The following is a 13,930-nucleotide window of genomic DNA, read 5'->3' as shown; positions in this document are numbered from 1 at the left end:
ACTATTCAGCATATTCATAATTAATTAAATGGTGTTTTTGTTGGTTTTAAATTTCATTCAGTGATTTATATTATTGGGAGCCTACTATGTGCTGGGCACCAGGAATATAGCAGTAAACAAGACTGACAAGTCCCTGCTCTGGTAGGATTCATCCTCTATTCAGGGGAGATACACAATAAATAAAGGTGCATTTAAGATAACCAATAATTGCTATCAAGAAATATGCAAAACAACAGACTAGCAATTGACCAGGGAAGACGCTGCCTGCTTCAGTTAAGGAGACTAGGGAAGGCTTTCTGTAAAGCTTAAGCTGAGACCTAAAAGACAAGAAATAATTCGCCTTGAAAAGTATGGGGAATAATTGTTATTAGCAGAAGAAAAGTAAACATAAAGGTCTGGAGTTAATGAATGTATTGGAATCTACCCCGCCATAAGGTAGGGGTAGCAGTCCCCACAGATATGTCCCCGCGGCTAGAGGGTAACCTCCTCTCTCTCTGAGGTTGCCCACACTCCCCCTCCCCTCTCTTCGAATAGGAACTTTGCCTTCTATCACTACCTGGAGGGAAAAAAAATGAATGAATGTATTGGTTTATTAAAGAAAAAAAAGGTCAGGGTAGCTAGAGAGTAGTAATTGTGAATCTGATATAGGGAGCAGAACTTACACAAGGAGTTAGAAAAGATTGTAGACAAGGGCCCAATCAGGTAGAATTTCAAATAGCTCATGGAAAGAAATCTGAATTTTATTCATAGTGTAATTGGAGGCATGGAGATGATAAGAAGAGGTTGGTTTAATATATGTTTGGAGATGGAACTTACCAATAGGTTCAATTTGGACGATGAGGTAAAGAGAGAAATTGAGGGGGTAACGGTAGGTTTTTGGCCTGAATGGTGGAGTGGGTGTTAGTAATATTAAATCAGAAAAGCAAGTTATGGAGGGAGGAGCATACTCAAGAGGGAGAAAGAGCAGGTAGTAGGAGCAGAATCAAGAGCCCTGTTTTAGATGTGTGAATTTTGAGATTTATATTTGATACATGGGTGGGGAGGTTAAGTAGGCATGGGGTACAATCAGGACTATAAATTTGAGGATCATCTTCAAATAGATGACATACTTATCACCAGACTCTCCTCACTCAAGTAACTAGGAGGTGTTAAGTGTTCTTTCACCTAATAACATCCTGTGGTTATACTCATGACTGTTTTTCTTCATAATACCTTTGACAACAGGTGTGGTCTTCCCTATACTCTGAGTCTCAGTCAGAATTGTTTCTAAGCATTCTACCCCAAAATTCTCCCAAAAGATCTAACCTCCCCAATCTCATTATTTTATATTCCCTCATCCTTGACCAGTCAAAATAGTGATTATCTTCTACCTTTCCTAAGTATATTAAATGTATATTTTATCATTTTGGTTTCATTAACTGTAAATCTCTCAATGGAAATCTGAGAAGCCCTTATTTCTTTAGATAGTAATACACAATTGATTTAAGGGATCAGGAATTCTACAGTTATTTTTATAATAGCATAGTTATAGCAGTTTAATCTAAATGCTAAGTGAATGTTTTGAGAGGAGATAGATGTTGAAAATTAAAATACATTAAGTCCTAGTGAGGTGAAAAGGCAATTGTTAATTTCTGCCCACAAAGATTTCCTTCAGTGAATTGATTTCAGCAGCTGAAATACTGGTCATTTCATCTGGCCCACGAAACGAATTATTTTTTTTGGCAGGGTGGGGTATCAAAATTGTGCCTGGAAATACTGAATTCCTTAAATGTGACATACCTACTCTGCTTCTGCTGAAGGAATCTCATCTTTCTCTCTCATCCCTGTGGTTTGGGTTTGGTTTCTTTCAGCATGATTTTGAAGTCAGAGGAGATGTTGTCAATGGAAGAAACCACCAAGGCCCAAAGCGAGCAAGAGAATCCCAGGACAGAGAGGTAAATCCTCCTCCCCCATGTTGACAAAAACCCCTCCCACCCCTCTGCATTCCGGCCCGTTCATAAAGATGGTCCCATTCATCTTGTGAGAGGTGTTAACATACTCACTGCTACAGCACCAATGAGGTGCTTTCATCTCGATTATGTTTTAGTTCTCATAGCCCAACAAGGTACATAAGTATTATCTCCTTTTTATGAATGAGAGAAGTTAGAGGTTTAGAGAAGCTGTGTAATTTGGATTCCAATCTGAGGTTCAAATTTCAGTTGATAAGTGGCAGAGTTGGGATTTGAAGCATATGAATTTAAAGACCTTGATCTTTTTTACTTCACCATAGTGTCTTTCCTCAGAGCAGTGTGGTAGGTGCTGTGAGGGCCTGTATACAGCCCTGTCTGTGGGAACACGCTTTTTTTTTTCTTTAATCTTCCCTGTCGCCCTCTGAGGGGGCTGCTACTCTGCCTCTTGTTCACTATATCCCACTACTGTAACACTCAACTGTATTTTAACTAATTAATAATTTTACAGCAACCCCATGAGGTGTGTACTATAATTATGCCTATTTTTAAACTGAGAAAATTAAGGCTCAAAGAGGTTGCATATATTACCCAAGCTCACACAGCTAGTTGTGAAGCCATAAGTCGAAGTTGGAACCCAGGCAGTCTAACTTTAGAATCTGAGCTCTTAACGACAGTACCTTTGTTTCTTGGAAAGTTTTAGCAGGTTTCACAGAGGAGAAAAATAGGGTATTTTAATGAATAATTTCCAAATGAAGGAGACCAGAGGCCCAGGAAGACACAGTGACTTTCCCAGGTCATACTGCAGCAGATGATGTAGCCAAAATTATGTTGTTCTCTCAGGGAGAAGTCCAGGCAAGATTTCACACCTGCCTGTCAGACCTGGGCTGGCTGCTTTCTCAGGTCACTGACTAAGCGCTTACATTCCTGGCCTGCAGTCCTTCCTTTTGTGTGCACTGCTGGGCATTTCTGAACATCCCATATGGAGCACCTTCTGTCCCCGTAGAGAACTTAAGAGGGAACCAGTAGAGGTGATTTTCTAAGGAAAACTGCTCTGTGAGAGCTCTGAACCCTCGGGGTCAGCCCACCCTCATCCTCTGAGCCTATCAAGTAACTTCCAGATGCCAAGAAAAGCTGCTTGGCTCTATTTCTGCTTCTGCCTTCACAGGGGAGCTCTGTATGAGCCAGCTATTTGTTTTTATTCCACTGTATGCACTGCAGAATTAGCACCAGATTCTTCCCTCCTTCAAGGAAATTGGCAGTGTTTTGGATATTTCCTGCACTTGGGATGGCAATGCTGGCAAGTGCCTGGACCAAGCAATGACATCCCGAAGATACTAAAGGTCACCCTAGTATTTTCCTGAGGAAGAAAGATGTATTTGTAGAGGTGAAACTTCAGATTTCTTATCTCATAGCTAGACATTCTCATCAGTGTCAGCCTTGATGTAAAAATTCCTAAACTTTTATACTTATCACAGCAACATTGGCTCCAGCTGGCTGCCTGGGAGAACTTTTAGCATTATGAGCATCTAGGTCCTGTCAACAGGTTGCAGATGCAGTTTATTTATACAGATAGTAAGAATGGCAGAGATGGAGGCTGTCACTTAAAACAGAAACAGACTTGTCCTGCTGTCCTTTCTTATTCCTTTAGCCATTATGTTTTTAACTTCCTACTTTTTCTCTATCCCAGTCCCTCTTGTTTGAAGCAAGGGGAGTTCTAGGCCTAGGCAATTTTCTTTTTAGTGGAATGGGGAAGAAGGCCAAGAGAACAAGGGTTACCCAGCTGATCTGGATTTCTGTCACAAACTTAGATTTCTTCTTTTAAATGATTCCCAAGTCCTTCCCTAAGAACCTGTGCCAATGCGTGTGTAAGGATTTGCCTGTCCAACACAGTAGCCACCAACCACATGAGGCTGCTTAAGTTTTAGATAACTAAAATTAAATAAAATATGAAATTTAGTTGCTTACTCACTCTAACCAGATTTCAATGTTTAGTAGCTGCATGTGACTTGTGGCCACCTTATTAACACAAGTAGAGAACATTACCATCATCACAGAAAGGTTTTTGAATAGCAATTTTGAGCACTGAATGTGGAAGAGGCACCTAGGAAGTACAGTGTAACCTGTATTTTTTGGAAACCAGGTAGTCAAGTTAGCTCAGTGAGAAGAGGCAAAACCAGCCTTCACTTCTAGATTAAAAACTTTACTTAGGAGTTTGCCTGAAGAAACAGTGGCCATTGTCAGAGCACTGTGAAGGCAGGAACAGATGTTCAGGGAATAGAAGAAAGAGGAGAAAAGGAACATGTACACATAAAAAAATCAGAGACATGTCTGCCAACCAGGGTCATGGTTGGTATTGATGTACCAAGTCTAGGTAAACATCAAACTTCATCTAACAGCTTGAGTTTCTTGCTATCTAAGCCTTTTATTAAACATAAAGGAAGACCAGTTTTTCTCTTCTCATTTGTATTAAAAAGTGACATCACCCTGCAAAGGTCATCAGGGAAGAGCCTGGGCCTGAGTGGGGGCAAAGAGCTCAGCCCTTGAATTATAATGACTGTACATACATACTTCAAAAAAGCCTTCTAAAATGCATCAGTGTCTGAACATTGGACTTACTATCTCTGGGAAGTAGGAGGAGAAATTGTCAGATGGTAAAGAAAAGGAAAAAGGAAAGTTTTTCATTTTTGAGGCTTCTTTATGTTGTTTTTTAACTGTTCCGTTTTCTCCATTTTTCTATCCCTTTCTGCTCCCAGATCTTCAGAGGCCTAGAAATCTGTTGCTATGGGCCCTTTACCAACATGCCTACAGGTAAGAGACTGAGAGAACTGCAGAATCCAGCACCAGCCTTTGCCTCCCATAGTGGAGTGTTCAGGAGAGATTGCCTTATTGGGGGATCCTCAGATTGGTGAGGTGTTCTAGAGGTTATTCTATTTCTCTACCACCTGTCAGACAGAACTGTAGTAATGTTGCCCTACAGCAAAAAAACTACCCCTGTGCTCCTTCTCAAGAGCTAGAAGGCATCTAGGATACAGTATATTCTGTACTCAGATGGGACAGAGCTGCTCTTACAGCCCTTTGGGGAGAAAATAAGAGAGTTGTATCACTATACTTGAAACCAATATAATACTGTATATCAACTACTTCAATTTTTTTTTTAAAAACTTTCAAAAAAAGGTAGGAAGAAGATAACTTTGGGGCTTGTAAATGTCAAGAAGGAATTCTGCTCTTCCCGACCATCTTCATTTGAGACAGAGAAGAAAGCACAGCAGCTGCCTAAGCACTGTGGGCCTAGGGCCCCACATAGGCCCAGAACAGGGGAAGGTCTTAATGAACATTTTCTAATTAAAGTTGACACTGAATGAGATGTTACATTTAGGAGTGCAGTGCCATGGGTCTCGGCTCTGAAATTGTGCGGCACTGAGGCCCTGGTGTGTGTATAGATTTGGGTTATTCTTTTCTAACGTTTGCCCACTTCTGCCCCAGGGATCGGGTCCTCTTATTCCTCAGAAGATGGCCTTGGCATCTGGTCAGGGACAGATGAGTGGCAGCAAGACAGCCTGGCAAAATAATTTTGCTTCTGCCTTCTTTATTGGTTATTGATCAGATCTTCATGAAACTTCCAAGTGCCATGCAAGGGTTTCTCTCCTTTTGCTCTTTGGTGTAGTGAAAATCAGGGCCTCTAACAGGATGCTTTTGGAGGTGTGTCAGTTGACTTCAGAGTTCACTCAGACGGATAGGAGCACCTCAGTAAGTCCCAGAAATGGGCTTGTGGAAGAGTCATGCAGAGGAGCCCAGGAACCACCCATTGTTCAGTTCTGCTGATTTTTCCAGGTGCAAGTAGAACACCTCTACAGTCTCTTCTGATTTCTGTTGCCCCAAGTGTGTTGATTCCAACTCAGCAGGTAGCCTTTCTCTGCTGATGTGCTCAGTCTCTGTCTGGGATAACATGTATTTTTCTTTTACTGAATGAATTATCCTCCTATGTCTTGACATTTACAGTAATTACCAGTAAGTATGGTGCTCTCAGTGGCCATGATTATCAATTACTAACACCGAATTAGGCAGAGAAGGAGGGAAGGCAGGAAGGTGTTTCTTCACAGCATCTTAGCCAACAATTTAGCAAATTAATGGAAATTAGATCTTGGATTTTTTTTTTCTTTTGAACTGTTTTACTTGAGTGACTGTTAAACCTTATCTACCCAGTGGCTTTATGAAAACTGGTAACCAGAATAGGTAGCATATCACTGGCAAATTGACTTAGAGTTCATTCCCCTAGCACAGATTCTAGTTCAAGGCCTTTCCATCCCTTTGGAGCAGAGATGAAGATTCTCCCACTGAGAAGTCTTTCTTTAAGCCTTCATCCAAAGGAGTTAAGGGGTAGAGGACCCAGGTTAAAAGTGCAGATTACTCTAGGGATTTTAAGTCTAAATGTCCTATTTAGATCAGCTAGAGTGGATGGTGCACCTATGTGGAGCTTCTGTGGTGAAGGAGCCTTCATCATTCACCTTTGGCAAGGTAAGTGTTTGGTACCCTGTCAGAGGGAAAGGACACAATATTCTGTCCTGTGATTGAGCAAGGCTAGCAACCATCAGTCCCTGAAGCCTCTCTTTGCCCTAAGCCTTGTCTGACCACGTACAGGAGCCAGAAGACTCCATCTTAAGGGACTTTTGAACTCCAAATATTTAATAAATTGAGGGAGGGCTCTCTCCTCTAACCCTTCCTTTTTGCCACGTGCCCTTTCCCCCTTTCTGTGGTTGCCCCAGAGTAGTCTGCTTCAGCCAACCATCCAGAAGTGATGAAGTGACTGTTCCAAAAGTTCTGCTCTGATAGCCTCAATACTGTTTCCTCCCTGGGGATACAGGGCACTCACCCAGTTGTGGTTGTGCAACCGGATGCCTGGACAGAGGACAGTGGCTTCCAATGTGAGTCTTTCTGTAAGCCTTCATCCAGAGGAGTACGGGGTAGAGGGCCCAGGATAAGTAAGAAGATTACTATGGTGATTTTAGTCCTGTTAGATCAGCTGGCATGCATAGTGCAGCTATGTGGGGCTTCAGAGGGCAACGCATGTGTCTGTGTCATATAGGGTCCTGAGGGATGTTTGATTTACCACCAGTTACACATTCTAGGTGCTCAATAAATATTTGTTGAGCAAATGAATGAATGGCTAAAATGTCCTTTTAAAACTTCTGTTACTTATTTTGTATTATACAAGTAATGCATGAATTATTTCCACTGGGAGGGTTAAATGTGAATGTTCATCACATAAAGCATAAATAAGCACAAACATAGTATTTGCAGTAATCCCACCACTCAGGGATGATATCACCATAAAATTCTTCCAGGCATGTACATGTATATATGTGCACATATTTTACACAAATATGATCATGCTTGCCATACTGTTTTGCTTTCTCACTTAAGATATTGCAAACATGTTTTCACACCATTAAATTGCAGTGCTCTTTGCTCTCTGGTGACTTTTGCTTTAACATGTTAATAAAGTTTCAGAAGCTGTGAGCTTTCTGGCAGTCACTCCTCAAGCTTCTGAGTGAAGTCCTATGTCCTAAAGCATTGCTCAAGATCAGTCATTTTGCTCCTACCTGAGTAACCCTAGGGAACTGTACAGCCAGGTTCCCAGAGTGGATTGACATAAGTCTGGTGGGGGAAAATATGGATTGATACTAATCTCTGCTTGTGTTCTCTGTCCCCAGTGATTGGGCACGTGTGTGAGGCATCTGTGGTGACACGAGAGTGGGTACTGGACAGTGTAGCCCTCTACCAATGCCAGGAGCTGGACACCTACCTGATACCCCAGATCTCCAGAGAGAGCTGCTGCTGATTCCAGCCAGCCGCGTGTTTCATGTGTAGGGCCTGTCTTCATAGGACCCCAAGAATGAGCCTAAGAAATGGCCCTTTTCCAGGCCCTGGGAGCTCCACTTTAGTCCTTCCACAGGCCTGGTTAATAAATATTTTATGTACATCAGCTTGAAAAGAACTTCTGCCTATGCAAGGGTCCCTTAAAGATTTTCTGCTTCAAGTCTCCCTTTGAATCTGCCATGAGCACAAAATTGTGGTAATTTTTCACCTGAAAAGAATTTAAGACCATTTAAACCCCACCAGTTGAGCAAGATGCTGATTCATTATTTATCAGCCCTATTCCCTTTAGTGGAGATGTTGGCTTAAGAGCTGGAGGCACAGAGTTGCTGGCCTTAGGAGAAAAGCCGCTTCCCTAAGTTTGTTTCTCTAAAACCCTGTGTTCATAAAGGCCAAGAGTCAGACCCTTCAGTGGGAGGTGAGTACTTAGGGATCTGTGATGTGACTTAAAATCAGAACAGTCCACGGGCAGCTCTCAAATGTTGGAGTGGAACATTGGGGAAGGAATTCAGTAGCAGGTAATGGATATAAATATGAAACTTGAGGGTTAATTAGAAGAGAGGGGAGTCATGCTGACCCTGATCTCCAGTAAGTGTGGGCTATAGTTGCTTGATTTCTAATGAATTTCTTAGCACTAATGTGCTCTGAAACAGCAGAATCTCTTTAAGAACTGGTGTCCAAAGAGAGTCTTCTAATTCCCCATTAGTAATAAATGAAGTGTTGTAGCTCTGATATGTAACCCATTGCTCTTGAAATACAAAATCTTGGTTATGAATATTTCATGTCTACAAATGACAGATCCCACCAGGAAAGGAGCGGTTGCTTTCCTTGAGGTAATTTTTTCCCTTTGCCTCCCTGTTGCTGAACTGTACAGCTTCATAAATAATTTTGTGTGCTGAAGGGAGAAAAAGTGTTTCTCATAAACTCATTATCTGGACTGTTTATAGCTGTTGGAAGGACTGTGTCTTCCTTAGCCCCCCAGTGCGTGAGGGCAGCGCAGACTTGATTGTACAAAATATGTTCTGTAAATGTGCTGTTCACCTGCAAATAAACTTGGTAGCAAACACTTCCGCAAGTAAGACTCTTGAGGCTACAACTTGCAGGCTTTCTCAGAGCCTTTTCACTGCACTTCTCCTCGTCTATAAAATGGTGGTGATAACCCCTACCTCCTAGGGTTGTTGAGGGGACTTAAGTACCTTTTGTATTCATTTTCTATTGCTGCCATACCAAATCATCAAATTGTCAAAATTGTCAGTGACTTAAAACAGTACCCATTTATTATCTCGCAGTTCTGTAGGTCACGTCAAATCGGCTCAGCTGGTTCCTTTGTTTTGGGTTTCACGAGGCCAAAATAAAGGTTTCAGCAGGGCTGTGTTCCTTTCTAGAGGCCCTGGGGATGAATCAGCTTACAAGTTCATTTCACATCCTTGGCTGAATTGTCCCTTAAAATTGTAGGAGTAAAATCCCTAAGATTCCTTGCTGGCTCTCAGCCAGAGGTCATTCTTACCTTCTGGAGGCCATCCAAGCCAGCAATGGTTGGTCAAGTCTTTCTCAAATTTGGAATCTCTCTTACTTCCCCTTCTGCCTCATCTCTGCTGCATCTCTAACTCCTACCGAATAAGTTTCTGCATTTATGGGCTCAAGTGGTTAGACTGTGCCCACCAGGTAATCCAGGGTAGTCTCTCCCATCTTAAGGTCCCTAACTTAATTACAGCTGCAAAGTTCCTTCATAGCAGTACCTAGTTACCCTTTGATTGAATAACCGGGGAACAGAAATCTAGGGAAGACATCTTTAGTATTCTGACAACTCCTATTTAACATGCTTAATCCACAGATAAAAGTCTGTATCATCATTTCTTGGTCTTCACACTGTTCTGAGCTTAAAATCCTCTTTAAGTCAGAGAATGAAATTCCTACACAATTCAGTACTTCCATATTTGTGAAAAGGGTGGGTGGGTGAGGGAATAGTAGAGAAAATGGACCTGTCATTACATTTTTATCTCATTTAGTTTTCATCACAGCCCTATGAGGTAGATAATGGTCACCTCATTTAGAGAATAGGAACTGAAAATACAAGATTTTGCTCAGTTTACACAGCTAATAAATGACAACCCAGAGATCTGAATCCATGCCCTTTCCATCCCATCATTCAGCTATCCACCTGCAGCAGTCACTGAGTCCAGGTCAGAAGGCACCTGTTAAAGCCTCAAGGGAATTTTGGGAGAGGAGTGGATTGTGAGAGGAACTAGCACTCTAGCTTCTTTTATGGATCATGGTAGAAGGCAGTAGAAGGTTCCTGCCTCCAAGTGGCAGCTCTGGGAAAGCAGCCCTGGGCAAAGGGACATACAGGATTGGATCATGGCTTCTGTTTTCCAGCCTCCCATCTTATGCTTGCTTATCTTTCAGTTGTCAGAGCCTCCGGGTTCAACCTCATCTACAGCATGATCTCTCTAGGGCCCATGCTAGTTTCCTGTCTACCTGCCAGGGAGTCCACAGGTTTCAGTATCAGCAGTTAAGGCAGGCAAGAAGCAAGTGCTACTGGCCCGTATTCAGTCACTTCCAGTGTCTCACTTCCTGTGACAGACCATGGCTTTCTGGGCCCTGGGGGTGAGCCAGGCCACAGCCTGCTGCCCCCATCACTGATGAGTTAATAGGAAAAGCAACATCCATCTTAGTACAGCCTACCTTCACAGGAATCCTGGGGGAAAGCCTAATGATGACGCACATTAAAAACTTTTCTTTAATTGTCTCTCAAGTTATCCCAACAAATGTCTACTCCATCTGTTTTTCGAGTTCGGCAAAACCTTTCCTGGAAGTCAACTTCTGGCTGTGGCCTCATGACTCTTGGCCAGGTTTAAGAGTCTTAACTCGTGATGGAGTAAATCTACTCATTCCTTTGACCTCTGGCTTTAAGATGTCCTCCCACTTTTTCATCCCACAATCTTTAGCCCTCCCTGGGTACAGCAGCATTTTGGGAACTAGTTCCTGTACTGCCTTTATCTCATTTCATGAAATGAACTTCTGCAAGGAAGCAGAAAAGGCAGGAGAAGAGGAGGGATTATCAGGAAGATTCAGGGAAGGGGCCTAGAGAAGAGCTTGGTAGATTATCTCCCTCCCAAAAAATGCAACCAGAATCATCAACAAAGTACCAGCTCAAAACATGCAGGAGAAAAAGAAAGGAATCAGTGTGTTGGGGTGGCTGGAGCAGGAGTCAGGCTGCCCAGAATGTATCCTGTGAAGGCTGTGAGGAGCAGATAAGGGCAGCCCCAGAGGCAGGCAGGCAGTACAGAGAAGGGCAGGGTGAGGGGGAACTGCAAATCTACCCACAGAAACCTGAGAGAATGGGGCTTGCCGGCCAGGGACCAGGGGGGCTTGCTTATAAAAGGCTGTGAAATGGCTGAGCCAGAGGCCCCTTCACCATACTTCAGAGATGCTTAACTCCCTCAAACAGCCTGTAAATCTGCTCATAATAAGGAGAAAATTAAATAAATGAATCTGGGCAAATAGAAAATTAAAGCAAACTGGAGACAGCCAGCTCCTGTCGAGAGCAGGGATTGGGGAGGTGCAGAGGTTGCTGATCCTGAAATGTGTCTGAATGAGCAGGAAAATCTAACAATTTGAGGAGCTAGAAGGAGTGGAGAACTGGAGAAACACACATATTATGGGGGCCAACGAACAACTTTAGAGATCTAGTTTCAAGGACCGAGAATTAAAAGGCAGTTCAACATGCAGCGTAGTGCAGTGATTCTCAAACCGTGGTGGGGTAACGACTCATCCGGGAACTTAATGCAAGTTCTAGGGCCTCACTGCAGACCGGCTGAATGGGAAACTGGATGGAGCCCAGCAATCTGATTCTGAAGCAAGTTCAAGTTTGAGAACCTCTGGCTTAATGTAAGTGGCTGCTAACTGGTATAAAATGTTACCTATGGTTTATGCTTTTGTCTTCAAGCAAGGTAGATCTTCCTTGTTGTGGGTTAGTAGTTCTTATCTATAAGGTTCCACCATCTGGCTTCAGTTGACACCAAAATGGCCCTTTAAACAAATACAAAGGAAAGGACAAAGATTAAATTCTATCAGCAACCTAGAAACAGAAGGGCCAGACTGCTTAAAAAACCAGCGAGAGGTTTAGGAGGTTTTATTAATATTTAAATTGCAGTGAAACCACAGCTGCAGCCTTTGACTCCAACATAGAGATATGCAAATGTGGCTTTCTAAAGAAAGGCAATTTCAGACAGCCCTCAAGGTAACAAGAACAAATAAAACAAATGATTTTGTAATTTATCTTTATTGACTGATGGAGAGCAAGGCACAGACAACTCTTAGCCAGTGAGAACCAGCCCCCAGTGGGCTCTCTGAGGGAAGAGAAAGCTGGCCTGGAGGGAAAAGGCAGGCAGACCCAGTGAGTGGTGACGGGAAAAACCCAAGGAGGACACAACAGAAGGAGGCAGATGGAGATGACTAAATTAAAAAAAAAACTGAAACTCAGCCCAGGGGTCTGTGGACCATGTGATCTTGCCAGCTCTCAGAAGCAATAATAGTAATAATTAATGACTATCATTTGCCACATTCCTACCAAGTGCCATGCATTATTACCAACATGCAAATGAGGAAAATGACACTGAGAGGTCAAGAAACTTGTTCAAGCTCACACAGCAAAAAGAGGTGGCAAAGCATTGGTTCAGAGATTGTGTGAGGCTAAATGTGCTGGGAACCAGCCCTGGGAGGCAGTAGTTAGTACAATAAGGTTAATGATTGAGGGGAGACTGTGTGGGTGTGCGCATCAGTTCACCTGTGCTAGAGTTGTGGAAGGGAAGTGAAAGGATGTGTTTCTAGCCTTCAGATTGCTTACTCAATAGGTGAGGCAAGAAGACCACAGAAAACCTTTGCAAAATTGTGCCTTCTGGTTCAGAAGCCTTTTGGGGACACTGGGGGGACCTTTGGGTGAAGCATTTCAAGCTGGCCTTCAGACCGTGGGTAGGATTTGGCCAGGTGAAAAGGAAGCCAGGAGATTCCAGAAGTCCCAGGTAAGAACCCCTACCTGCCAGAAATGGGGGAAGGAGCATCTCAGGAAAAGATTAGTTGAGTCTTCCAAGGATAATTTCTCTGACCCATGCAGTCTCCCCAGACTGGCCATCCCAAGTCAAAACCCAGTCTCGCCAGTGTCTCGCTTGCTGCTCCCTTTCAGGCACCCTGGCCACCCACAGATTTTGCTCACACTGTATCATCCTCAGCAAGTCCTCTTCCGCCATCTCTGCAGACCCAAAACCTGCCCACCCCACCTCCACAGAGCCTTCCCCAGGTCTTCCAGGCCAGAATCTCTCCCCTCAGAACACCACAGAAAATTTGCTTTATTTATGACACTTTCTTCCTTCAGTAAATTACTTGTGTACATACTCTTTTTTTCTTATTTGTCTGGAAGGTCCTTATGGGCAGGATTAGTATTTTATTTTTTGTTATAGCCCAGCTCTGTACCTGGCAGTTACCTTGTTAGGTACCCAATGAGTATTTGCTGAATGAATGAGTTAACAGATGAATGGACTGAGTGAACGGCTTAGCCAAGTGCTAGCCCCACCCTCTAGAACTTTAGTTCCTGGAAAACCAGCCACATTCTGCCATTGGGAATGCAAATTCCCTTCATTTTCTCCCACTCATTTTTCTAGAACCCTGATTCACTCCAAAACAGTATAAGATCTAAATGTCCAAGAATCACTCTTCCTCTTCTAAAACCCTCACCTACAGATTTCCTTGATTCTCTTTTGTCTATCAGATGCCACTCCTTGTGATTAATCAAACCAACACCCAACCAGAGATCATCAGCTTCCCCTATCCATGCATCCTCCAGCAAGGCCTGCTGCAGGCTGCATACTGGAGACAGATAAGCTGCTGCCACCATCACTAGAGAATAATTCACAATGTTCATGATAATCCCTTTGCAAGTTCAAAGCACTGGCACAACCACTACTTCTCTCTCCTCACTTGTTCCTGGGAGTTGGCTAGGGTAAAGATTGCTATCCCCACTTTATAGGTGACAAAACTAAGGTCTAGGGCTTTATCAAAGGTCACCCATTGGATTGGTGGCAGAACCTGGAACTAACTACTCCTAGGAC

The 13,930-nt window shown here is 43.0% G+C and overlaps 1 protein-coding gene across 1 annotated transcript in view; it reads left to right on the top strand.

Moving 5' to 3' along the window:
• The window catches only part of BRCA1 (BRCA1 DNA repair associated), a 60,643-nt gene extending 51,726 nt beyond the window's left edge, over positions 1-8,917 (top strand). Inside the window, 6 exon segments of the mRNA XM_057501527.1 lie at positions 1,851-1,934; positions 4,703-4,757; positions 6,391-6,464; positions 6,811-6,871; positions 7,661-7,770; positions 7,772-8,917. Of these exon segments, the coding sequence (XP_057357510.1) occupies positions 1,851-1,934; positions 4,703-4,757; positions 6,391-6,464; positions 6,811-6,871; positions 7,661-7,770; positions 7,772-7,846 (459 nt within the window). The 3' untranslated portion in view covers positions 7,847-8,917.
• The last annotated feature ends 5,013 nt before the right edge of the window (positions 8,918-13,930 follow it).

Source organism: Manis pentadactyla, chromosome 4, assembly GCF_030020395.1.
Source record: "Manis pentadactyla isolate mManPen7 chromosome 4, mManPen7.hap1, whole genome shotgun sequence".
NCBI lineage: Eukaryota > Metazoa > Chordata > Mammalia > Pholidota > Manidae > Manis > Manis pentadactyla.
Note: the sequence above shows the minus strand (reverse complement) of the source record. Positions and strands in the feature narration are given on the sequence as shown.